This window comes from Stigmatopora argus, chromosome 1, assembly GCF_051989625.1.
Source record: "Stigmatopora argus isolate UIUO_Sarg chromosome 1, RoL_Sarg_1.0, whole genome shotgun sequence".
In the NCBI taxonomy this organism is placed as follows: Eukaryota; Metazoa; Chordata; class Actinopteri; order Syngnathiformes; family Syngnathidae; genus Stigmatopora; species Stigmatopora argus.
Genome location: NC_135387.1, coordinates 7357949 through 7383876, shown reverse-complemented (window position 1 = coordinate 7383876; position 25928 = coordinate 7357949). Strand labels below are relative to the sequence as shown.

General features: G+C 40.4%; 2 protein-coding genes and 1 long non-coding RNA gene across 13 annotated transcripts in view; 1 reads left to right on the top strand and 2 right to left on the bottom strand.

Moving 5' to 3' along the window:
- Positions 1-453: 453 nt before the first annotated feature.
- LOC144088443 (myelin transcription factor 1-like) lies at positions 454-20528 on the bottom strand. Of its 7 annotated transcripts, XM_077619298.1 has the most exons (22): positions 20288-20528; positions 18275-18329; positions 18136-18178; positions 17987-18052; positions 17677-17903; positions 15760-16761; positions 14564-14683; positions 12799-12889; positions 12015-12128; positions 11721-11935; positions 10318-10520; positions 10019-10234; positions 9778-9935; positions 8367-8429; positions 7967-8035; positions 7699-7761; positions 7543-7626; positions 5356-5577; positions 4976-5067; positions 3811-3914; positions 3593-3736; positions 454-1702 (listed from the first exon to the last, which is right to left on the bottom strand). In XM_077619298.1, the coding sequence occupies exons 2-22, from the start codon at positions 18327-18329 to the stop codon at positions 1559-1561; spliced, it is 3495 nt and encodes a 1164-aa protein (XP_077475424.1). In that variant the 5' UTR covers positions 20288-20528; the 3' UTR covers positions 454-1558. The 7 variants fall into 7 exon arrangements, with proteins under 7 accessions (XP_077475424.1, XP_077475104.1, XP_077475181.1 ...); XM_077618978.1 differs by having other exon boundaries at positions 7543-7761; positions 17987-18055; XM_077619055.1 differs by lacking the exon at positions 20288-20528 and having other exon boundaries at positions 17987-18055; positions 18275-20277.
- The window catches only part of LOC144089044 (uncharacterized), a 19716-nt gene continuing 4546 nt past the window's right edge, over positions 10759-25928 (top strand). Inside the window, exons 1-3 of one of the 5 annotated variants that reach the window (XR_013305003.1) lie at positions 10759-11055; positions 18035-18109; positions 22319-23652. This is a non-coding gene — a long non-coding RNA (uncharacterized LOC144089044). Of the gene's footprint in view, positions 11056-18034; positions 18110-20832; positions 23653-25928 lie in introns of all 5 variants that reach the window. The other 4 variants (XR_013305010.1, XR_013305021.1, XR_013304994.1 and 1 more) reach the window with 4 other exon arrangements.
- LOC144088796 (protein-serine O-palmitoleoyltransferase porcupine-like) overlaps positions 21777-25928 on the bottom strand; it is an 11909-nt gene continuing 7757 nt past the window's right edge. The window contains exons 9-13 of the mRNA XM_077619501.1: positions 25761-25837; positions 24446-24509; positions 24244-24329; positions 24019-24126; positions 21777-22122 (exon numbers count right to left, since the gene is read on the bottom strand). Coding sequence (XP_077475627.1) covers positions 22021-22122; positions 24019-24126; positions 24244-24329; positions 24446-24509; positions 25761-25837 — 437 coding nt within the window. The 3' untranslated portion in view covers positions 21777-22020. The remainder of the gene's footprint in view (positions 22123-24018; positions 24127-24243; positions 24330-24445; positions 24510-25760; positions 25838-25928) is intronic.

The following is a 25928-nucleotide window of genomic DNA, read 5'->3' as shown; positions in this document are numbered from 1 at the left end:
TTTTTCAACCAGTGGTCGATAGTGTTAAAAGAAAAGATGGAACATGTCATCTCAATCTTATGTATGTAATAATAATCTTATCACACATGAAAAAAAAACTCAGTCAAGTGGAAGTGCAACTAATAATAAACATGATGTGACTCCATAATGGTAAGTCAAAAAGAATAGAAATAGATTTCTAAATGCAAAAAAAAATGCATTTTAAAAATTCAGTATTGTTTAAATGCCCCACAATTGACTAAAAGTGCCTTGGAATTGAACTTCCAATACGAAGTGACGTTGTATGCCCAATTTCTCTAGAAATAGTATTCTAGTTTATTTGTTATCATTTTACTAATTTATATAGTTGATACTTTTGCTAATGTATATAGTTGATACAAACATTAAGTACAATAACTATGTAAGTTTACGGTACTTGAGCGTTGGTTGCAGTGATAGAAAAAATGTAACTGATTTACTACCGTCCAAAATCTTGATCAACGTTTATTTGAAGAACTAGCAAAGAGAATCCACACAGTCATCGTCACACAGACAAAACTAAATTCACTGTCACTTTGTTTCACACATCACACATTACTTTGTTCATCAACACTTCTGTGCACTTCAATATTCCAAGTGAATTGCAAAGTACTCCAACACATGGATTAGTTGTGAAAATCATAAAAACAAGCACCAATAAATAAATCAATAAATAAAAGTCATTAGTAAATTATTTCAAAACTTTCATATACAAAATGTTTGCATTTACTGTAAAAAGATTGCAGTATTTTAAATAAATAATTTTATAAAACAATTCATAGTTGATATCTTAAAATATTTCCTTTGTTCATCAGTGCAGAGGAAAGTGATTCCCTTCTCGTGTTTACTTGAGTTTTAGATCTCAAGTAACACGTGAAAATAAATAGTGAATAAATTAAAGACCCTGTAAAGCGAATTACAAGATTAGTCTTAAAATATATCATACACCTTAAAATATAGATGTTGAAGACATGTGCAAAGACAAGACTAAAAACTGATTATCTGGCACAATTGCAAATAACTTAAAAGTACTTTTTTCTCTTTTCAATTCTCATATGCTACATACTCGATTGGCAGTTCGGCGCGTCTTTGTTTTCTGACCATTTTCTGGAAACCCTGATTTGAAAGCCTCGCTTTACAACTCTCGAATTCAGGATACATTTTTACCTTCACTTTACAGGGACTTTGCTAAATAATAATAGTCGACGAACATGATCATACGCGCAACATGAATCAATATTCCATGACAAATAGTTACACAGCAATTGTACCAATGAATATAGAAAAGACTAGTCCAGCAAGTGGAACGTCACTATGATTTTACAGAATACTACTAACATTATAGAGTGGACTTGAGATATGTTGCGCAGTTTGACTGCAGCGTGCCATCATCATCCTTGTGGGTTTTCCCACTCTCATTGTCCTAAAGCAACATGCAAACAGGAAAACTATACACAAGAACAAAAACATAAAAAATAAGAGCGTACAAAGAACAGATGGCAATGTTCCAACTGAATGAAGAAAATGTTCCCCGAACCTCTCACACTTCTATACCTTTGACGGCCTGGTTGATAGATTCTAGCAGAGCCCGGTTCTCAGGGTTCTGGTAGCAGTCCTTATTGGTGAACATCTGAGTGAGGGTCTCTATGTAGCTGTCCAAGTTCTGTTCCGACACTGGTTCCTGCTGAAACAAGGAGAGTGGAACCATTTCATCCATTTGTCCAAGCCCGCAGGTGGGAAACTCCCTGTGTCTGTCCAAATTAATCGTGTGAACAGACATCATGTACTGTTTAATTACTTTTTAAAAGTATGAATATGATTTTTTGTTTGTTGTGAAAGATACTTGGTGGCCCATTGGTCAAGTGGTTAGCGCGGGGGTAGGGAACCTATGGCTCGGGAGCCACATGTGGCTCTTTTGATGGGTGCATATGGCTCTCCGCCAATCTGTGATGTAAAATATGGAGATCGCTGGTGAGAGAGCTGAATCCCGAACGCACCAATAGGAAGCATCACGTCGGCACTGTGGCGTTGACGCTACTTCTAGCGCCATTTTAATTTCATCTCTCATTTTCTGAACCGCTTTATCCTCAGTAGGGTCGCGGGGGGTGCTGGAGTCTACACCCTGGACCGGTGGCCAGCCAATCGCAGGGCACAAGGAGACGGACAACCATGCACACACTCTCACCCATGCCTAGGGGCAATTTAGAGTGTCCAATCAGCCTACCATGCATGTTTTTGGAATGTGGGAGGAAACCGGAGAACCCGGAGGAAACCCACGCAGGAGAACATGCAAACTCCACACAGGTGGACGTGACCTGGATTTGAACCCAGGACCCGAGAGCTTGAGGCCGACGCGCTATCCACTCGCTTCACCGGGCCGCCCTGCCATTTTAATCTTTTTTTTTTCCATTACACTCATCGTCATGCATACTCACATTGATCCTCATTGATTAGCAACAGTGTAACAATGTTGTCAAAAGAATTCAGAGACTTTTTGTACTGTAAAAGTGGTGAATGACTAAAAAAATGCACACATTTTCATGTATGTTTTCTTTTAAATTCTAAGTATGGCTCTCAATGAAAAACATTTGAAAAATTGAATTGTTTAAGGCTCTCTCTGTCAAAAAGGTTCTCGACCCCTGGGTTAGCGTGTTAGGGATGTGAGATTGAGTTAAATCCCAGGTTTGGCCCTTACTTTGTGGAGTTTGCATGTTCTTTGTTGGTTTTCTCCGGGATTCCGATTTCCTCCCACATCCCAAAAACATGCAGTGTAGACTGGTTGAATTGCCCCTAGGTATGAGTGTGATGGTTGTTTGTCTCCTCGTGCCCTGCGATTGGCTGCCCACCATTTCAGGTGTCCCCCACCTGGTGCCCGTTATTGGCTGGGATAGGCTCCAGCACCCCTGCGACCCTTGTGAGGATAAGCGGTATAGCAATTAAATGAATGAAAGTGAGCAAACAAAGCAGCAACTTTCTGGATGTACTTATACATTAATTTAAGAAATATATGTTTTCCTTTTAAATTCAACAAATAGAAACATAATTGAGAAGCACTGTCTTAAGTTGGTATTAGCGTGTCCGTGTCAGCCTAAAAGTTCTGGGGTCGAGGGTTCGATCCCAGGTGGTCCTCACTGTGTGGGGTTTGTATGTTCTCCCCGGGCTTGCGTGGGTTTTCCCGGTTTTCTCCCAGATCCCCAAAAACATGCATGGTAGTGTGAGCGTCAATGGCTATCGTCTCCTTGTGTCCTGATTCAGGATTTCCCCCATCTGGAGTCGCAAAGACCTTTGGCAACCATAACTAAGGGGGTGGAGCTTTTGCAAAATTGAATCAATCAATTGAATTAATCACTCAATAAATGAAAAAAAAATAGTTTTTACTATATCCTCACACTTTTTTAAAATTGAACAATGAATCTTTGCTATGTAAACGCTTTTTAAATCCATAGAGTCAAACTTTTTTTAGGTCAGCAATGTTAAAATTGTTGTCGAATCATTGGCTATATTGGATGATGAGTACAATTTTGGCAGACATAATGGCCTCTGTCGGAAACCAGAACTAGGATGTGGTGCTCACCATGGTTGGCAGCCGGATGTTTGCCAGACTATGTATCAGGGCCTGACTCAGGCCCGACAACTCCAAAAACAAGGCCTCATTTTTCTCTTCAATTTGCTTGTTCTCTTCTTCCATGCTTTTCAGATTCTTCTCCATGGAAGAGATCTGTAACAGAGGAATGGAATTTCATTTGTGAACATTAGTACAAATTTCTTTCACCCATCCAATATGTCACCCACCTGAGTGTGCAGGTTGACCATGTCAGCCTCCATCTCTGAATTGGACTCGTTCAGATCGTTGATTTCCTCATTGAGCTGCTTGATATCCTCATCATTATCGAGAACTTGGTTAAAGATACAAGGCACATGATTAGGTTGGTTGTCCCATGGCTTGGTTGTCCTACTTGCTATTCTCCGACCACCAGAAGGCAGTGTTTATTGATATCCGTATTTAAACGATCAGAATTGTGGACGGAAAAAAGAGCTATGTTGTTCATTTTGAAATCTTAAGGTCTTCACTACTGCCTTCATTGGATTTGACTAATTATGTTGGTAGTTATGAAACTGGTACTATTAAAAAAGTATGAGGACAAAGCATCAGATTCTCTAGCTGCCAGACCTTGTAGCAAACAAAACAAGTTGGGATTGGTTATCATAATTTTTTTTGGTAAACTTTTACTTATAGTAACATTGTGTATTGAATTGAATCGAATGCTTTTATTGACATTAAACAAGTATAATGGGTGTTTGTTAACATAATTAGCAACACTCAATTTTAATTCTGAAATTATGATCATTATTAGGCGGCTCGGCGGCTGAGTGGTCAGCGCGCCGGTCTGACAATGGGAGACCTGGGTTGATTGGACACTCTATATTGCCCCTAGGCGATTGGCTGGCCAACAATTCAGGGTGTCCCCCGCCTCTAGCCCAGTCAGCTGGGATAGGCTCCAGCACCCCCTGCGACCCTAGTGAGGATAAAGTGGTTCAGAAAAGGAGATGAGATGAGATGAACATTATGAAAGAAAGTGACAACCAACCCCATAATAGGGAATAGGTGTCAAGCTGTCATAGATTGGAAATAAATGATTTGGAAAAAATGACAAGTATATCAAATCCAAGCCATTTTTTTTAGCTTTCCTTCTAATAAATGAATTATTTTAATTATTTTGATTGTAAAATGCTTCATGAAAGACTAAAAAATGTGACAACCAAATTTTTGGGGAATATAAACCCCAAAATACTCAGAATTTGGTTAAAAATGTGCGAGTGGTATCGTGTTTTTGAACTAGAGAAGTCGCTCCAGCAGAAATACACAGAACTTTGTGACAGATATAACACATGAGCGCCGTATGTTGAAAACATTGTATAATATTAAGTAGAAAACATGAATTGGATGTGTTGTTACCATCACTTGCTCTGAATTTGGCAGTGATGTACTCATCTCCAGGGAATTTGGCTTTCTTCTTACTGGCCAGTGCTCTGGGACAACCTGACAGACTGAATACATATTTATAGCATGATTAGTTCATTTGACCAAGTGTGTACACTACAGTATATTAGTCATTCCAGAATTGGAGGAATTTTTGGCACATAAATTTAAAAAAAAATATCCTTCATTTTTCTGATCCATCTATCAAAGACTTGATTAGCTCAGCCTATACTGATCAATGCAAACATTTTCAGCTTTATCTTTTATTCAAGCGTAGAAGCTAGTGATTTAGCATTTTTTTAAATGACTTTCAATTCTGAAATGACAATACATCTAGTCAGGATGAACTACGATACCTGCGGTGTGTCAGAAAGCTCCCGTTGGCATGTCCAGAGCCGTCGCACCCCGGCGTTGGACAGGTGGGCCCTTCGCTCTTAAAGGCCTTCCAAGAGAACGGGGCGCCATTGAGAAGACCCTCCTTCTGTCGACGCGCTGCTAGCGGACAGCCGTAAGCACTGCGGTGAGTGGCGTACTTTCCACTGATGTGTCCGAGACTGTCACATCCAGGGACGGGACACCTTGGTGTAATAGCAGATGGGTTCATGAGCTTCGTTATCCAATGACTCACTGCTTTTTAATTCATTGGCTGTCATTGAGGAGGCAGCAAAATGATACTCTTTCACAGTTTTATTCGATTCAAGTATTCACACATCAAAATTCACCAAATGAAGGTGCACTAAAATGCTTTTGGAAACTCGTTCCTTCCATCAAAATATGACAAACTATTTCAATGACTCCATTTGTTTCTGGCACCTTCAACACTCAGAAATTGTTTTCATTCACTCCCATTAATTTTTTGTTGTAAAAAAATAAGTGCAAGAAATCTCAATTGTCAGTCACTGTTTTCTCAAATTGCAGCCCGGCGGTTTGATTGGTTAGCATGTCAGACTCACAGCTCTGGGGTCCTGGGCTCAAATCCAGGTTGGTCCACCGGTGTGGAGTTTGCATGTTCTCCCCAAAACATAAGTGTCCCTGTGTGGGTTTTCTTCGGATACTCCGGTCCTCCCACATCCCAAAAACATGCATGGTAGGCTGATTGGACATTTTAAATTTCCCACTAGGTATGAATGTGAGCGTGAACAGTTTTCTGTCTTGTACATTTTTGTGTGTAATATTAGGAGATCTCATCTCATCATCAGGGTCACGGGGGGTGCTGGAGCCTATCCCAGCTGTTTACGGGCCAGAGGTGGGGGACACCCTAATCGCAGGGCACAAGGAGACAGACAACCATGCCCACTCACACCCATACCTAGGGGCAAAATATAGCGTTCAATCAGCCTGCCATGCATGTTTTTGGAATGTGGGAGGAAAACGGAGGACCCAGAGGAAACCCACGCAGGCCCGGGGAGAACATGCAAACTCCACACAGGTGGATGTGTCCTGGATTTGAACCCAGGGCCCCCACTGTGAGGCCGACGCGCTAACCACTCGTCCCACCGGGCCGCCTATATTAGGAGATTTAAGTAATATAATTATGCGATTAAAAACATGACATTACTTTTTTTGCATCACTCAAACCGGAAGATGTTCAGGGTCCGCGGACATAACTTTTTGGTGACATTAAATCAGTGTGAAAAATTAAATTTTGGAATAATTTTGGAGGTTGATGTGATTGCTGCTGATAAAACTTTAATGAGAATGACATGATTTTCAAATGGTGGTGTCCTTTGAGATTTGTTCAATGCAATTTTTTTTTACCAGAGCTGAAACACTGCCTTAAACAATCAGAGGTGACCGTTGGGCATCCACTGACCACCAGGACAAAGCATCCCCTCACAATTTCTACCATAGTTGCTTTTTCTCATTAATTGTTTTAATAAACATTTTTATGCGTTGATAATAAATATAAAAAATAATGATTAATAATCATTATTTCATCATATAATTAAGGTGGACATCCCAATTTGGGTCAATTTAGGGAACACTTGAATACCAAATGTTTGCATTGTGGCCTTTCTGACCAAATGAGATGTCTTACTATGCGTGACCGGGTGTTTGGTCGCCGGATGTTTGGTTGCCGGACGTTTGGTCGCCTGTACCTTTGGTCGCCAGACGTTTGGTCGCCCGGGTGAATATAATTTTGAGAGCTGGTTTCAACAGTAGATATTTAGATATTAAACTCTCTCTCATGAATATAATTTTGAGAGCTGGTTTCAACAGTAAACTCTCTGTCATGTTGTCAAACGTCCGGCGACCAAACGTCCGGCGACCAAACGTCCAGGCGTCCAATCATCCGGCGACCAAACGTCCGGCGACCAAACGTCAGAGTACCCTTACTATGTGGACACCAATTATACCAATAGATGTCAAACTCAAGTCCAGAAAGGCGAATCCGGCACACCATATCATTTTATGTGGCCTGTTATAACAAATCATGTGTCAATTTCATGTTTTATGAAAAAATGTTCTCATAGGTTTTATTGAGAGAAATGTAAGAGTTTTCAAGACCTGATCATTCCCTTGTATGACTTGAGTTCTCTCACCTCAACAACTCCGAGTCTTCCTTGTCGTCCTTTGTGGGGTTTGCTTTGACTCCACCCTTTTTGGCTCTTGGGCACCCAGACAAACTGTTAGAGAGGATCACAAAGGAGTTAGATGGTGAAACACGAAGAAAAAGTCCTATGAACAACATTTCATACCTTCTATGTGAGGCATAGTTTCCTGTGATATGGCCTGATCCATCACAGCCGGGAGTGGGACACCTAGGATGTTCATAGACCGTCTGACTTAAAGTATCTGCTTTCTTGTTCAATTTGCACACCTACATTTCCTCCAAAATTCTTGTATTTGTACGTATCATTAAACAGATAGGTCAACAAAATATGTAGAAATAGGAAAGTCATCCTTAAGTTATTTAAGTTTTAAGAGAACATGATGAAGTTGAGAGACAAAAGACAGCACACATACTTAAGTTCAGCTGTGTGGGCAGCCATGAGTGTCCGTAGTGATTTATCTGCAAGAGGACAGCCTGACAGACTGGAAGATTAGAGAGAATCTATCAGATAACAGGCCAAGAGTCGGCTTTTGGGAGTGGAAGATTGAATGAAGCGGAGCCCGAATTCGACACGAGAGCCAGACAAGACAGAGAGAAACATAGGCGTCTCTTTTCTATCTCATCCCTTCAATATTATCACAATGATGCTAAGATGTTGTTTTAGCTATAGCATCACACCAGAGAATACTTACTCTGTCTTACATTTGCAAGTTAGGGGGGGGACTCAAGTACTGGGCAGTACTATATAGGGATTATACATTTTTGGAGTGAAACATTTGCATTCACGCTCCGGCTAGTGTTGGCCGAGCTTACCTTCGATGTGATGCGTAGTTGCCAGTTATGTGTCCGCTGCCGTCACACCCTGGAGTGGGACATCTAAAAGTCAAAGGGAATGGCAACTTGTCAGTGTCAGAACAACAGACTGCCAGCCTGCAAATTTATATTATCAAACTAAAGGACTGTGGGCCAGCCGCAAGGTTTTGTGCGGCCCTCAAAAGCGAAAATCGTCAGCATAGAACAGCGCATTTCTTGCTTAAATAATAATTTGTAAATTGTCACTCAGTGGAGCGAGTGGTTAGCGCTTGGGCCTCACGGTGGGAGACCTGGGTTCAAATCCAGGTCGGTCCACCTGTGTGGAGTTTGCATGTTCTCCCCGGGCCTGTGTGGGTTTTCTACAGGTACTCTGGTTTTCTCCCACATTCCAAAGACATGCATGGTAGGCTGATTGGACACTCTAAATTGCCCCTAGGTATGAGTGTGAGCGCGTTGTCTGTCTCCTCGTGCCCTGCGATTGGCTGGCCACCAATTCAGGGTGTGCCCCGCGTCTGGCCTGAAGTCAGCTGGGATAGGCTCCAGCACCCTGCACGACCCTAGTGAGGATAAAGTGGTTCAGAAAATTGGATTGGATTGGATAACTTTATTCATCCCGTATTCGGGAAATTTTGTTGTCACAGTAGCAAGAGGGTGAGGATGCAGGAATAGGAAAGGCATTTTAGACATAAATAGATGGGTAAAAGTAAGTTAATAAATAGATACATGAATAAATATATAAATAAATAAGCGTGTTGCTTAGTGAGATGAGATGAGAAATTGTCACTCTTAAAAATGGTAAAAGTCACTCCAGGTTTGGAAAATATTTTACCTGAAAATAGTATGCTTAATATCAGCTTTTTAAAATACCAAATAAGTCTGGAATACCCCAGAAAATTTTGATTTATCTTATCCCACCACCCCCAATGAGCAAATTAAATCTCAAATAAAACTACAAAATATAAATGTAATTTGGGGGGCATTATTTGTTTCATTGCTCACTCACACTGCATTTATTTTCATTCATTCATTTTCTGAACCGATTATCCTCACAAGGGTCGTGGGGGTGCTGGAGCCTATCCCAGCTGACTTCGGGCCAGAGGCGGGGGACACCCTGAATTGGTGGGCAGCCAATCGCAGGCCACAAGGAGACAGACAATGCTCACACTCATACCTAGAGGCAATTTAGAGTGTCCAATCAGCCTATCGTGCATGTCTTTGGAATGTGGGAGGAAACCGGAGTACCCGGAGAAAACCCACGCAAGCCCGAGGAAAATATGCAAACTCCACAAAGTGAGGACCGACCTGGGATTGAACTCTTGACCCCAGAACAGTGAGGCCAACGCGCTAGCCACATGACATGAATGGTATCCTAGATCTTAGATATCTTAAATAATGTGTGCAATTGACTTACACAAGGATCTCCTTTTTGCTCTCTTTAGGCTGAAACTTGACCTTGTAGCTACTGGTTGTCACTTCCCCAGGGTACTTCCTTTCTTCCAAGTTCTCCAGATTCTCCTGGTCCTCATCCTCAACGTCGGAGGAAGTGTACGAGGTAGCTGTGTAATCCACCTGAAAACAGATTGACGACCAGGATAAATTTCAGGACTTCCACGGCTCATTTTTCTGTCTTTTATCCTCTCATAAAATCGTACCTCATCCTGGCCGTCCTCCTTTACCCCGCTTGGTTTTGTAAAGTCGAGTGGCCCCTCCCACTCAGGCTGAGTATGGCCCTGAGATAACACACCAATTGTATGCTGAGAAGATGAGGAGGAGGACGATGAAGGCTCAGGAGACTGCATGCTTTCTCTCTTGGTTTTTTTTATGCTCAGATCCAAGGTGCCGTTCTCATCCACTTCGATATCAGGCTCCTATAAAGTTTCAAAAAAGCTATCAAACTGCGGAGGACCAAATCACAAACCGTCTATAAATGGAATGGAATGGAACGGCATACCTCGCTGCAGGTCTCCCTGGGATTAGCGCTAAGGCTCTCTGGTCGTTCCCAACAACGAGTGGACAGGTTGAGGATGGCCGTCGCTGCCATATGGGCCGCCTCGGCGTCTTGACTGCAGTCATACTCATTGGAGGACAACGTACTGTTGGAAATACCTCCTGACCCCGTCCCACTCGGGGAAGAAGGTTTAGGGAAGGATTTAGCTGTGTGGGGCACAGATAGAGCTGAGGTTAACTTCAACATTCCAAATGGTTTGGAAAAGACCACTCACTGGACTATAACAGTGCGTTTTTACATCACAGTAATCATGAAAGAGACACAACAGACCAGTGTAACTGGGACGACATTCGGGCAATCTGATTGGATGCTAGTTAAAAGCTTTGAGATGATGCAGTTGACACATGGTCTTTCTTTATATAACATAAAGCGACACCTCACTACTCCGCGCTTCGGCTATCGCTGCTTCACTACATTGCAGATATTTTTTCTGGGGAAATTTGTTTTAATTTTTTCTTTTTTTTTTTATGCATTCATCTTCCATACCGCCCATCCTCGAAAGGGTTGCGGGGGTTGCTGGAGCCTAACCCAGCTGTCTTCGGGCGAAAGATAGACTACACCCTAGACTGGTCGCTAGACTGGTCGCCAGTCAGTCATAGGGCACACAGAGAGACAAACGACCATCCTCATTCCCAAGCCGCCTGTGGGAATCGGGCCTGCGTCTGCCCTCAACAAAGTGAGGTGAGTGAATCTCTATACCACGAGGCAGCTTATTTTTTTTATTTATTTTTATGATTATTTTTAAGTTCATAAAAATGTGAAAATTATGCTGAAATCAGAAGCCTCTCTTGCTACTAGGACTCAGCACTGAAGGAAAAACTTTTTACTTTTTTTTTTTAAATAGGTGTAAACTAATTACTTACTAAGTGAACACGAAATGTCCAAAATCAAAAGGAAGTGACCACGAAATGTCCAAAATCAAAAGGAAGTGACCACAAAATGTCCAAAATCAAAAGGAAGTGACCTTGAAATGTCCAAAATCAAAAGGAAGTGACCACGAAATGTCCAGAATCAAAAGGAAGTGACCACAACATGTCCAGAATCAAAAGGAAGTGACCACAAAATGTCCAAAATCAAAAGGAAGTGACCACGAAATGTCCAGAATCAAAAGGAAGTGACAACAAAATGTCCAAAATCGAAAGGAAGTGACCACGAAATGTCCAAAATCAATAGGAAGCAACTGGATAAACAATAGTGAACTGTACATTCCCCAAAATTAACAGTTCATTTTTAGAGTAGATCTGGTTCATATTTTACCGTCAATTTTAACAAATATATCCAGTCATAAGTTTTCGGTAATTTTCCACTCCCTGATAATCATTTGTGCACTGCAATGTGTCACTTACATTTGAAGGCTTTGGGTGATGTTTCAGTGGCGCTTGTCTTTGGAACAAGCATTCGCTTTCCAAACACTTGGACATCAAAGCTTGCATAGTCAAAAGACACCTTTGAATATTTCTCCAACTCTTTGGCCAGGTTTGCTCGTGGCGTAGTGGTGACCGCACTGGGCCCGTAATTACCATATTGAGGGATCTCAAGTTGTTTCACAAAGCACATGGGCCTGGAAGGGAAAAAGGTGACTTTTTAAAATCATTAACAAATATCATCGACTAATGCCTGAGAATAAAAAGACGTCTCACCTGAGTACCCTGTCAGAGTTGGATGTGGGTTCACTGACCGCAGCCTGTAGTTGGACATGCTTGTCCTGGCTCTTGTTCATTTTAGTGGCTGCAGCTATGGGGCAGCCGGACAGACTGATGGGATGACATTGTGAAGTCATTGAAGTGTTCAGATAGTGTCTCTCCATCATTTTACAGCAGGTGCCACGTAAATAAATACTTGGCTCCTTCAGTACCATCGGTTTTGTATTTAACAACTGAACTGTACTTAAAACACATTGATTTTTAAATATTGTGTTCATCAATTCAATAGTTTATGGCTTATAGCAAAAAACATTTTAACAACAAGCGCTTAATGCTGCGGAGTTAACTATTGTGAATAGATCATATCCTCCTGACTACCAGGGAAAAAAATGTTGTCCACTCACATTTAATTTGAAATTCACCAATCTATGTGAAGTAAGTTGGAAAAGCTCGGAATGTCCTCTATAGAGCACAAAAGGAGTTAATACGATAGGATGCACTGGCTTGGAGATATTTAGGTTTACAAATGTCCTCTACAGAGGACACATTTGAACTACTGGTAGTCAGGAGGATATTAACTTGCCACATAAAAACAGTGTCACTTTATGTAGCATGTGTTAGTACTATAAGGTTAAGTTGAAGCACCAATACATCAATAAAATACTTCTCACTCCCGCAAATAATCATCAAAAAGTGAATAGAAATTGGATGAATGATGTAAAAGAAAAAAAGGACAGATTCCATTTCCAAGTTGTCCGGTAAGAGCATGCCCATTATTAACCTGCGGTGCGTGTTGCGGTTACTGTTGACGTGGCCTTGGCCTGTGCAGCCAGGAGTGGGACACTTCAAGACGTTCTCATACATGGCCAGGACTACAGACACACATCAAATGCAAACAGTTTAGTCTGTTTAGATTGTAAGTCCTACAATCGTCCTAATGCTAACAATATAGTAGTAGAACAAAAGACAGACAATAGTGGCATATTTAGTAAAGTTAGTAGTATTAGTTCAACTAGGATTAATTTTAGCTGCTGTTTCAAAACATGAATGCAACTGAGATTTTATGTGAAACTAGGGTTGCCAACTCCCTGATTGGTAAAGCCACTCATCCCGATAACCGTCATTTTTCATATATATATTTTTTAAATATGAAGTGATTTTTTTTAACTTAATCATTTATGTATTTTTTTACTGAATTAATTAGGAATATAATTGTGTGATACTACAGTGTGGAAAAACAATGATTATCAGCAATGTATTTTAGATTAATTAAATAATAGTACTAGAAAAAATTAATATCTCTCCTGTTAAATTCAAAACTATTTAACATGCTTTAAGTATCTTCTTGGTGTAAATGTTCTCAGCATGACGTCATCTATATGAGTTGTTATTATTACACTATAATTATTATAGTTGGTCAATCAATACAAAAAAAATACACATTGATTAAGTGAATCGGTCATGCCCAATAATATGAATGCCTTCTAGTGTCTAGTACCCATAAAAACAAGGATAAATAAATAATCTACCATCAAATTAAAGCAATCATATCCCCAACTTTTTAGGGTTTATCGGTGCCCAAAAAAGTGGGAGAGAGTTTGAAGGTCTGACTTTTGATTGATGTCGACAGCAGCACTCTATTTGAAAAAGTTTTATTTTTACGGTGCTTTAAAGATGCCACCTGATTGATCATGCAGGCTTGATTATGGGACTTTAAAGGGTGAATATACAAAGCGGAACATTTTGTGCATTATGAAAAGTGCAAACATAAATTCTGAAGTTAACTTGTGAACAAAAAATCTCTCTCTCGCATAAAAAATATTTCTATTCCGCATTGTTTTTGGTCATCGAAGTGCTGCCATGTTATCTTTTGCAATCTTTATGACGGGCGACAGTACCTCGACCAATGAGGTGAGCAGAATTTTGTATTGTCATTGTCACACTCTTATGCTCATTGGTCACAAAGTAGTCTAATCTCATCTCATTTTCTGAACCGCTTTATCCTCACAAGGGTCGCGGGGGGTGCTGGAGCCTATCCCAGCTGACTTCGGTCCAGAGGCGGGGGGCACCCTAAATTGGTGGCCGGCCAATCGCAGGGCACAAGGAGACAAACAACGCTCACGATCATACCTAGGGGCAATCTAGAGTGTCCAATCAGCATACCATGCATGTCTTTGGAATGTGGGAGGAAACCGGAGTACCCGGAGAAAACCCACGCAGAGAACATGCAAACTCCACCTAGGTGGATCGACCTGGATTTTCAAGTAGTTTTCCTGCTTTTTTTTTTAAACGCATCCTACCAGTATTCATTCTTTCTACAAATTGGAAACTATTTTTGGGTTTCAGGATAATACGAGATGAGTGTGTCCCTTGTGAGCTCAATATGGGACATGTACTTTTGTTTTTGAATAGGAAAGGATTCGTTTTTCAAGGGACAGTTGGCAACCCTATATGAAACACAATTAGAAAGTCTTAAGCACTAAAACTAAAAATGCTATGCTAACTGAAAAACAGCTTACTGTTCAGGGATGGTGTTAAGTTCTTACCCTCTGGAGGAATTCTATCTTTGTGGGGACACCCAGATAGACTGCGATGATGGGGGTACAGTCCAGTGACGTGACCTGTTCCGTCACACCCAGGGGTTGGACATTTCACTTCTTTTTTCTCTGGATTAGGAAGGGATTCATTGGCAAATTGAAGTTATCCAATCACATTTACATTTATGATATATGAAAGCAAGGGTACATCATTACCAGCCACACTGTCATCTTAGCAGTTAATGAGCTGCGGAAGATTGAATAGGGCAAGTTCTGTGCATGTACAAAGTAAGGAAACCTCCATGAAAACTTTAAAAAGTAGTTAGCCTAATTGACTGCTGCAGTGTGGGTTCAAGACAGTGTGAGTGGAAAGCAAGAGATAAATGTGATTGGGGGAGAAGCGTTTGTTTTTGATAAATGCTTTGTTTTTAAATTTAAGTAATTTTGTTCATAGTTTTCCTTTTGGGGGGGGGCACAATTTTGCCAACCGCGGCCTTGTCGTATTTTAGCCTTATTGTGAGTCGCTGTAATATATATATATATATATATATATATATATATATATATATATATATATAAGAAACGATGACGACCGTGTTAGGAGAAGCCTTGCTAGATTGGTCCTCAGCCCCTTCTTCCTCCTCCTCCTCATATATATATATATATATATATATATATATATATATATATATATATATATATAATTGTTTAAAGTAATTTAAAATGGTCTTTTAAATTACCTATTTGTTTTCCCCTGAAGAGGGAAAAAAATGTGAATATTCTTGATTTTATTAATTTGTTATTGTTGTTGCCTATTAGTTGAATGAAAATTAAATGAAATCTTTTAATTTTACAACGAGAAAAACATTTTTAAATTGGGTATTTTAGTTATTTGGTTATATACATCTATTTATCAAAAAAGACGAAACAATAAAAATAGTCTATTATTTACTTTTACTTTTTACATTAAATTTAAAAAAGCAAATAAGAAAAAAAAAACTTTTTTATTTGTAAAAATGAAATGTTTCTTTTCAACTGTAAATATTAGTTAATTCGCCATTAACCGAAAAGCGTCTTATTTTCTTTTTAGCGAGAAACATGAAGTCCATGCACGTGATTTTATACTTAGGCGAGCTAAATTACGTGGCAGGCCAAATCTACTCCCCCACGATTTGAGTTTGACGTCGGTGACATCGATCAATTACCTTTGCTGTGGTGACCGCTGCGTCGGACCCCAGCTTCGGTGCTCTTGCTGGGACTGTTGTACGACTGAAGGTCCTGGGAGCTCTGAGCTTCCTGCCCCTGGTTCCCCTGCCCGGCCTTCAAGGCGATGGCCTGCTCCAGCAGGCCCAAATTCCCTCGTGTCATATCCCATGTCTCTGAATCGTCAGTGATCCCCGAGCCATCTGAGAGACAGTCGCGCTCATCTCCGTCCTCGTCCCCTTCGTCGTCGTCGTCCTCTTCAGAACGCACTTCGATGACGACCGTGTTAGGAGAAGCCTTGCTAGATTGGTCCTCAGCCCCTTCTTCTTCCTCCTCCTCCTCTTCCACCTCCACCTCCTCCACTTTTCCTGATTCCGACTGGCCGTTTTCTCCCTTTTTTTCTACTTTGTACGCCTCTTCCTCATTCCTAGGTGAGCAGACTTTTTCTTCCTCAAGAGACTCCTGTGATCCTTGACTGCATGGACTCATAGAGTAAGGAGTTTCCACTTTTTGAACCTGATCTTCTTCTTCTTCATCTTCTTCTTCTTCTTCTTTCTGCTCGCTCTCTCTCTGGTCCTGTGTTGACAAATTAACTTGATGGTGAACATAATGTCCGGTAGAGTACTGATGGTCTGTATTTTCCTGGCTTATCGTCTTTCTTTCCATTTCTCTGTCCCCACCAAAGCCATTCGGTTTTTCAACCGGCTCTTGTGTTTCTGCGTCGTCGTCGTCGTCTTCTTCTTCTTTTTCAACCTCGCTTCTCTCAAAATCCCTTTGAGTTTGCTCGACTGTCTCATGTCTATTGTTCCCTTGTACAGTTTCATTTTTTTCCTGTTCATCGTCCAGTAGTTGTTCTTCTCGAGCCAATGTCTCGCTGCTTCCAGTTTCTTCAGTGACAATTTCATGCTCAACCTCCAAGGTGATGTTTTCCTCATCCTTAGTCGTAGCACAAACAACTGTTTCTTCTACCACCGTGTCCTCTTTAACTAATTGGCAGGCATTTCCTGTCAATCAAAAGTTTGCAGAGTAGTTTCAGAGATTTTCAAAATCGGAGGCCATTTTATGTCCCACCGTTTAAATAATCAACATTAAAAATACTAAACATGTCGTTTCTGAATAAATTTACTTGGCCTGAGACCAAAAAAAAGCTAAGATAAAACAATACTTTTTAGAAATAAAAATTAGGTCTGGAGTACGCCCTAAACTAATTCATTCATTCATTTTCTGTACCGCTTATCCTCACAAGGGTCGCAGGGGGTGCTTGAGCCTATCCCAGGTGACTTCAGGCATGAAGCAGGGGACACCCTGAATTGGTGGCCAGCCAATCGCAGGGCACAAGGAGACGGACAACCATGCACACTGACACCCATACCTAGGGGCAATTTAGAGTGCCCAATCAGCCTACCATGCATGTTTTTGGAATGTGGGAGGAAACCGGAGTACCCAGAGAAAACCCACGCAGGCCCAGGGAGAACATACTAACTGCACAGAGGTGCACCCACCTGGATTCGAACCCAGGATCCCAGAACTGTGAGACCGATGCGCTAACCACTGGGCCGGGCAAAATGGATTGCCTTTAATTGTATCCTCTTGTCAGCAGTAACAGCTATTTAAACATATAGCTTCTACTCCCAGGGAAAGCTAACACTAAGATTTTCGCAACTCTGTTATGCGTATGATCAAAACAAGACAATTAATTTTTATTCACATAAATAAGTTTGTTTAGCAGCATCAGATAGCTAAACAGCTAGCTTCAAATGCCGAGTTTATTACCTATAATTGATCAATATGTAGCAGAAAACCAGAAAAGTGGACGGAAAAGAATTTTGACGCCAAAATGTCCTCCAATTCTAGTTGGACCCATCTCTTAGCTGTTTTTTTATGTTATTGTTCGGAATCAACTGTATGCTTTCACTTACTTTTAATTGATTCTGGTTTGCTATTTGTAGTTTTCTCCCCCTGGATGTCATTTTCTTCTTTCACGTTTTCCTCCTCCCTTTCTTCCTCGTCCTCATCGTTGTGAATAGCCAAGTCTTCTTCCGCCTCCATAGAGTCAGACTGACCCTTTTTCTTAGGTGAAGACAGGTTGTCCTCAGCCTCTGCCTCCTCCAGTTTTCTCTTCTTTACGGTTGGACATCCCAGTGCACTAAGGAATAACAATGTCTCTGATTTGTCTTTGATTAGCCATAATATGTACGTACTAACATCATCTTGACTAGCCACGCCTACCTTCGATGTCTTGAATATCTTCCACTGACATGACCTTTTCCATCACAGCCTGGGGTTGGACAACTGCTGCTGACAAACAGCAACACCATAACACGTCACCATCCAATTAAAAAGCATCAAAAAGTGAGTGGAGGAATATAATAATGCACCTCAACTCATGCTTCATGTCATGTCCTGAGACCTCAGAAAAAACTCAAAACAAGCAGACAAACAAAACACTCATTTTACTTGCTATTGTTAGAAAGAACTGACTTATTCATTGGGGAAATGTTAAAGAAAAAAGTTTACCTCGAATGCTTTTGGAGCGGGTTCGTGTTCGTGTCTCTGTAGTGTCTTGGCTCATCTGGATGATAGAAACCATTCAAAAGTGGCAATCCCATACAGGATAAAAAGAAGTCTTATAAACTCTGGTCTAAAAGTTCAATAATGAATCCTTGTGATCATGTTAGTGTTCTTTTACAGGACAATTAAACTGACCTCTGTTGGTGAATGAATTGACGGTGTTAAAGCCCTTTCCCCACTCTCCACCGTGACAAAATTGTCATGATTTGTCTTTAAAATTCTTATAAGTACTTAAAAGTTATTGACAATAATAGGCATATTTTCGCTGGAAAAACCCACATGGCTTATGAGCGTTTTGGGGGTGTACTGACACCAAAAGTTAAGTCCATTTCTACACATTCTTCATCATATTTCCCATTCTTGCCATCTCTACCAGAAAAAAAACTACACATAGCTAGTAAAGTGAAAACTATGACAATGAGTGTTACTCCCATCTACTGTACCATATGTGCAATTACACATTATTCTAGTATAGTCATCATCTTGTTTTTTTATTGTTACTGCACTGATATCTACCATTACGACACTAAAATTACGTCTAGTTTTGGGTGAGTACTAATAAATAATTTGCTGGGGCGGTCTAAATACAAATGTTAATATGTCAGAAAATATTACAAAATCTATTCTCACAAAATGCCACTGTGTTAAAATACCGTTTCAACCAACAGAAATATAATGCAATTCAGAACAACTGCAGTGAGCTGGGTGAGGTTTGTTCACATATTGACCATAAAATGTCGCCAATGGCCATTTAACGGCATCACCAGAGACAGTCAAAATGCAGTTAAAATATTTACACTTTTTATACTTTCTTTTTAGCACTGCCTGACGCCCCGCAAGGCTTATAAAGTACTGGGGGAACCTTGAATATTAATTACACACGCACCCATGAGAGGTGGACTCCCAATTCTCACACCTGTCTGTACAGATACCACGTAAAAATAAAAATAAAATAAATAAATACACTTTTAATGCTGAATTACTGTATACTCACGTAAATGTATAGTAAATGATATCATGGCTTTCCCCCTCATCATTGATTCATTCATCTTGGGAATAGTTGACCAGAGTTTGGAAATACATATTTAATAGCATTATCACGTTATATTTTAGGACACACTCATGATGGAATTTTAGGTGCGACACTATTTAAAACGAATGGAAAAACTTAAATATGTACTTGACAATGTTAGTCAACCAGCAAAAGTAACTCAATCTTGCCCATTGACGACAATAGTTGTACATAATCAATGGAAATTGGGATGGGCTAGCATTGGGTGATCACGTCTCAGTTCCACTGACGGTAATAGTCGTCCAATCCATTTACACTGGGAGGGGCTGCCAGCGGACGATCAAGCCCCAGTAGCATTTAGTTAAAATGTCATAGTATTACAACGAGAATTGAATGTGTGGAGTGTTCTTGAACGCATCATCTGAACGTGAAAGCGCATAGATATTTTTTCTTTTTTTCAGCATTCAAGGGCTTAAAAAGTGACTTCCCACTGCTCGAAAGTGAATACCCATACCTAAGTATCCCTCTACAAAGCAATCCAAATATGACTTTGTCCGATAAAAATGGGTTGCGCATCCTCAAACAGGCCCGTCTCCTTTTTTTTTTTTTTAGCCTACTCGTATTCGGCGTGAAAAGCAGGCCAACCAAACCAGAGCAAATCACCCCGTTCCGTGACAAACTATAAACTCGAGTAGCTTTTGGCACGTAGTCGCCATTGTTTCCGCTGCATCCGAGGCATAAAAAACCCTCCAAAACATTCGTTTTAAAAGCATCCTCCGGACGGAACGCTAACGAGTCAACCGTCGGGTTAAAAAGTGGGTCGACACCACCCACGTCGCCCCCGCTAGATGAAAAAAAGAACACACTCGGAAGCCGAACCGGGCCTTTTTGGAACGCCGGCCAAATAGTGCGCTTCGTGTCTTTGTCAGAGAGAAATAAAGCCTTACCTTAGGTTCAGCCTAATGCCCTCCCCTCCCCCTCCTCGTCGACATCGCCAGCTTCGCTTAGCGACGTGAAGTGGAGCGTTCGAGTTGTGGCCTTAGAACTTGGCCTCCATCCCTCAGCCAGTTCTGCGAGAAGAAGACGACCCAGTCGCTCGTACCAACTCAGCACCACGGAGAGAAAACATTGAGCGGACAGTTCGAGTTCAACCTTCAGTACCATGGACAGAAGCCCGACTGCACTGCCTCCTGCGGGCCAGTTGGGGGACTGTCGTCAAAAATACACAGCGAACCCATTTTACTAAGATAACAAACATTTCGTTTTCTTTTTGTTGGTTGAGAAATGAAGAGAAATCTAACTATTTTTAGACGCCTTTTGTCATTGCTCTGTTTGCTCAATCATAGACAAAGCACGAACTAAATAAAGCAACAATAAACATGGGGGAGAGCACGATTTTTTGTTGATTTATGGTGGAGAGCTGTTTTTAACTCATTTTTGGGTGCGGAATCAAAAATTCATCTAATCTCATTTTCCGCTTTATCTTCATTAGGGTCTCGGGGGGTGCTGGAGCCAATCTCAGCTGTCTCCGGGCCAGAGGTGGGGGACACCCTGAATCCAGCTGATCGCACGGAATCAAAATCTGATTGTAGTATTTATTACTTAAGTTTAAGTTTTTTGAACAATCTGATCCACGTTTAAAAAAAACTACTCATGTATGGAACATAGGTAACGGTGTTTTAACATTATTATTATGATGCCTTTGAGCTACTATTACTCTCATCTCTCTGAATCGGTGGCCAACCGATCGCAAGGCACCAAGGAGACGGACAACCATGCACACTCACACTCATACCAAGGGGCAATTTAGAGTGTCCAATCAGCCTACCATGCATGTTTTTGGAATGTGGGCGGAACCCGGAGTACCCGGAGGAAACCCACGCAGGCCCAGCGAGAACATGCAAACTCCACACAGGTGGACGTGACCTGGTTTTGAACCTAGGACCCAGAGCTGTGAGGTCGACACACTAAGCTTTTTTTTGACGATACTGTATTGGCGTTCTATATCAATTGGATCTGAAATAAGATCAACACTTTAGAACAAGTGATTATTTTTGGTAAAAAAACAAAAACATTGGTATCAATTATATTTTTTGTTCTTAATTTCTTTCTTTTTTAATTCACTATGAGTGTGAGCATGAATGGTTGTCTGACTCCTCTTGCCTTGCAGTTGCCTGGCCACCAATTCAGGGTGTCCACTGCTTGGTGCCCAATGTCTAATGGGAGAGGCTCTAGCACCCCACACTACCCTTGTAAGGATAAAGCGGTTCAGAAAATGAATAATTATTTTAATGTGCCCTACGATTGGCTGGCAACCGAATAAGGGTCTGTATATGTAAGCAGACATCAGTGCCAAGCAATACTGTAATTTAAAATTATTTCACGTGAATGTCATGTTGAGATGAGTTTGGATGAGAAAAAAGCACATGGTCATCATTAATTTGCATATATTTATTAGTAAGAATACAAAAAAATATATTTATTTAAAAATATGTAAAGTTCAACCTTTTTATATGAAACTAAAATCAAAAGTTTAACTTCCCCATGGACATTTTGTAACATTTGAATATATACATCAGTCTGGTCTGTCGGGCAAACACTTGTGTAGTTTAGTTGTTAAAATGTTTTTATAAAAAATAATAAAAATAAAAATAAACAAGAATTGTGTTTCGCATGGACGTCACAGGATTAAACGGTAAAAAACCCAGGAGACAAACATCATCCAGTGGCTTGCCCAGTTGAGCTCCGACCACCTCTGAATAGTGTGGATGGCAGCATAACCCTGCAAAGATGTATAAAGCAAGCATTTTACACTCTATAAAAAGACTTTTTTTTCTATTTTCATGTTTCAGGTAAAGCATTTTCCACAATTTACTGAATCCCAGAATGAAAGCTCTTTTTGTATTTATCATAATATTTTTTGTTTTTTTTCAAAATATTTGGCATGGTAAGGACTCAACGCTTCTTAATCCTTTCAGCCTATATGGATGTCAAGTCAACTAAGTGGAAGATATGCCTTCCCACTCCAGACCAACAGGGGGCAGAGAAACCCCAATCAGGCAAAACTCTCCATACTTCCTGCCTGAGGTCACCGACAGTACATAAGCTCAAGAGCCTAGTGAATAACCAACAGAGCAAGAAGACTGACAACACAGGTAAACAGACACCCTTCAGTTCCCGGTCATATGCAACTGGTAGGAAATGGACTTGAGTACCACCTGCATTCCACTTGATTAATACTCAGTTTGTTTCATTCAACCACAAGTTGTATTCTTTGTTTTCCTTTAACTCATCAATCTTAGTAAAGTGAATATTTGTGTTTGATTGTTCAATCAGATAATGTACCTATTCACTTCTATACTTTTATCACTTTGAACACTTTACTGCATGCCTGTAGTTTATTTAAGACATGACTAGTAAAATCAAGAGTAATACTTTGATCTGCTTATTAAATTGAATTTAGGATAATGTCAAGTGTTACTTTCTTTCCCCTTTTTTAAGGTTTTCAACCTAATCAGCTTCCTATAACCCTAAACTACAATAAACTGTAAAAATGGAGGAAGACTGAGTTGTTCATGGCTTAGGAAAATTGGGGCCTTTTTTCAAGTTGGGGCAAAACTGAGGGAATTACAAAGCAACTGATAAGAGCCAAATAAAAATAATTTCATCCATTTAATTGATATTAAACTGTCAGTTTACTCGTCAAATATAAGTAACTTTAGAGTGCGGAATGCAAAACTATCCCTATTACCATTCTATCACATCCAGTTTTTATCTACTATCCGGTTCTCCATGAAAAACGAAATAAATAAATAACATGGACTTAACAGAAGGCGGCACGGTGTAGCGAGTGGTTACCACGTCAGCCTCACAACTCTGGGGTCCTGGGTTCAAATCCAAATCCAGGTCACGTCCACCTGTGTGGAGTTTGTATGTTCTCCCCGGGCCTGCGTGGCTTTTCTCCGGGTTCTCCGGTTTCCTCCCACATTCCAAAAAATACAAGGTAGGCTGATTGGACACTCTAAATTCCCCCTAGGTATGGGTGTGAGTGTGTATGGTTGTCTGTCTCCTTGTGCCCTGCGATCAGCTGGCCACCGATTCGGGATGCCCCCCTGCCTCTGGCCGGGAGTCAGCTGGGATAGGCTCCAGCACCCCCTGCCACCCCAATGAGAATAAAGCGGTTCAGAAAATGAGATGAGATTTACTTAACAGAAGTATTCTGTTTATATGTAAAATCTCTCTCCCTCTCTTTATACCATGGGTACTTTGCACACGAGGACCCACATGGGATTGAACCCTACTGCTATTACAGGTACTTTCTTAAAGTTAAAGTTTTAATTTTATTGAAGTGTCAGGAAAGTGACTAGTAATTCTTACTGCAAATAATGAATGGATTGTTTTCTCATCTGGAGAGTAAGATGTGGAGAAAAAAAGTTGGTATGCTAAAAAAGTAATTTTAACAGGCCAATTTTTGTTTTAATTGGCATAAAAACATAACAAAAAGTTTTTAATTGTTTCCCAGATTAATATATCTGTACAGTATTTCCCAGGTAACTGCAAAGTAAATAGTTATGCAGTTTGATACTTTGTAAAATGAAAACGCTGCATTTTACCATAAAAGATTGAATTTTTTTAGAGCTTGTTGGTGGAATATATTGTGACAGTTAGTCATTTTTACCTCTTCCACTTCTTCTTCTAAACCCGGATCAAACATGGAGCCCAAATAGGTGAGATGAAAGATAGCCAACAAAGTAAAACCAACATTTAGTAGTTTCACCCAGTACTCCTGCAAAAAAAGAGTCACACAAAACAACTGTGTAGATACTGCAGATGAAGAACCAACTAGACTAAAACCTATTGGAGTAAACGTTTCTATTCAAATCTATATTGTTTTCTACTGTACCGTCTTGTGCTGATGGCTGCAGTCAGAGGGGCAGCGTCTGGACAGGACACAAGCACTAAAGATAGCAGCAAGCCTCTTTCTTAGAACTGAAATGAGTATGCGGTAAAGCACACAAAACAAAACATTACAACTAAGTCAGCCAATGTTAAATGTATCATTACTTGCTTCTACATTGCCACAATGTGTAGCATAATATTCATACCATGTTCCACATATGTGATGAAGCCTAAAGAGAGCAGCACAGCTCCTAAGTGGAAACTCAAACCCTGTAAACAGCATGTTTTAGTTCCAACAATGCAAACGATAAAAAGATATCGTATTTTTCATACTATAAGCCGCTACTTTTTTTTCGCTCCCTTTTAACACTACAGTAATACCTCGACATACGAGTGTCCCGACATACGAGCAATTTAAGATATGAGTACAATTTTGAACAAATATTTATCTTGAGATATGAGACAAATTTTGATATATGAGCAGACAGCGGATGCGAGAGGCTGCTCATAAGAACATCATGGGCACTGTCCTTCTGGTCGCAACTCCCTCATGTAATGTCTCTATGAGCACTGGGCGGAGCGTTGCATTTTTTCTTTTTCTTTTTTCCCCCGTTAGTCAATGCGAATGGCGGAGCTTCTTCGCTAATACGAGAGGACTGCTACTTCCCGGGCAAGTTGGCAAGTGGCCGTGCGTTATCCAATTGTGAGGACTTTGTGTGCTTCATTTTGGGAATATTTTGAAGGGAATACAAAAGCAAACAACCCTCGATAGGTTGCATCTAAAAGGCAGGGTGGAGGCAGGACAAATAGAGCCAACCCTTGAGAAGAAAGGTATCAAAATTTAAAATTATTTTTGAGTGTGGCTGCATTGTTATCCAAGTTCATTTAAATTTGCTTATGTTATGTTACGAGCGTGTTGCCGTTCAAAAAGTCCCTCCCCCTCTCTGTTTCTCTCTCTCCCCTCCGAAATCCGTCTAATTTAGTACTATTAAACACATTTTAGTACTATTAAATCACTAGTTATTTGTTCCTTTGTTAATAGATGGCGAATATGAACAAATAAAAATGTTTTTACAATCCAATATCCTGTTTTTGGTGTTTTTTCAGAGGGTTGCAACGAATAAATTTGTTTTTAGTTCATTTCTATGGGAAATGTTCATTTGAGTTACGAGTAAATCGACATACAAGCTCAGTCCTGGCACGCATTAAGCTTGTATCTCGAGGTATCACTGTATTGCTTCAGTAATGAAGCGGCATATGAATGGATTTTTATGGCCTAACGAGTTTCGGGCTTGATTCTTACAGAGCAGTATTTACAGGTACATGCATTCTTGTTATCATTTGAGGACCTTTTAGAGTCAGTACGGAAGAAACATTTCATGTTAACCAAAGGTGTTTGGATTTATTTAAAAAGAATGGATAACCACATTTTTCCACGACATGGGTATTAGTTGTTAATGGCGACTGAGCTAGCGAGTCACTTTGGGGATTTTACCAAAGAACAGAACATTATTCACTCACATGAAGTAAAGCACTGGCTGTGTATGTGACCAAAATGGCTGGAAAAGTCCCAAGCTTCACAGCGTTTTTGAAGACGTCTGAACACAAAAAAAACCAAATGATGCTACTTGGGACTAAACCGGCACATCCAATAACCTGCAATGCTTCTCAATGAAGAACATTCATATA

Excerpts from the sequence above, each read along its gene's own strand:
- LOC144088443 (XM_077618900.1), bottom strand. The coding sequence starts at position 18,347 with ATGGTTTCTATCATCCAGATGAGCCAAGACACTACAGAGACACGAACA. Across the intron at positions 10,235-10,317 it reads CCAGGGAGACCTGCAGCGAG|GAGCCTGATATCGAAGTGGA; the intron begins GTATGCCGTTCC and ends GAAACTTTATAG. Across the intron at positions 7,762-7,966 it reads GCCCACACAGCTGAACTTAA|GTGTCCCACTCCCGGCTGTG; the intron begins GTATGTGTGCTG and ends TGAACATCCTAG.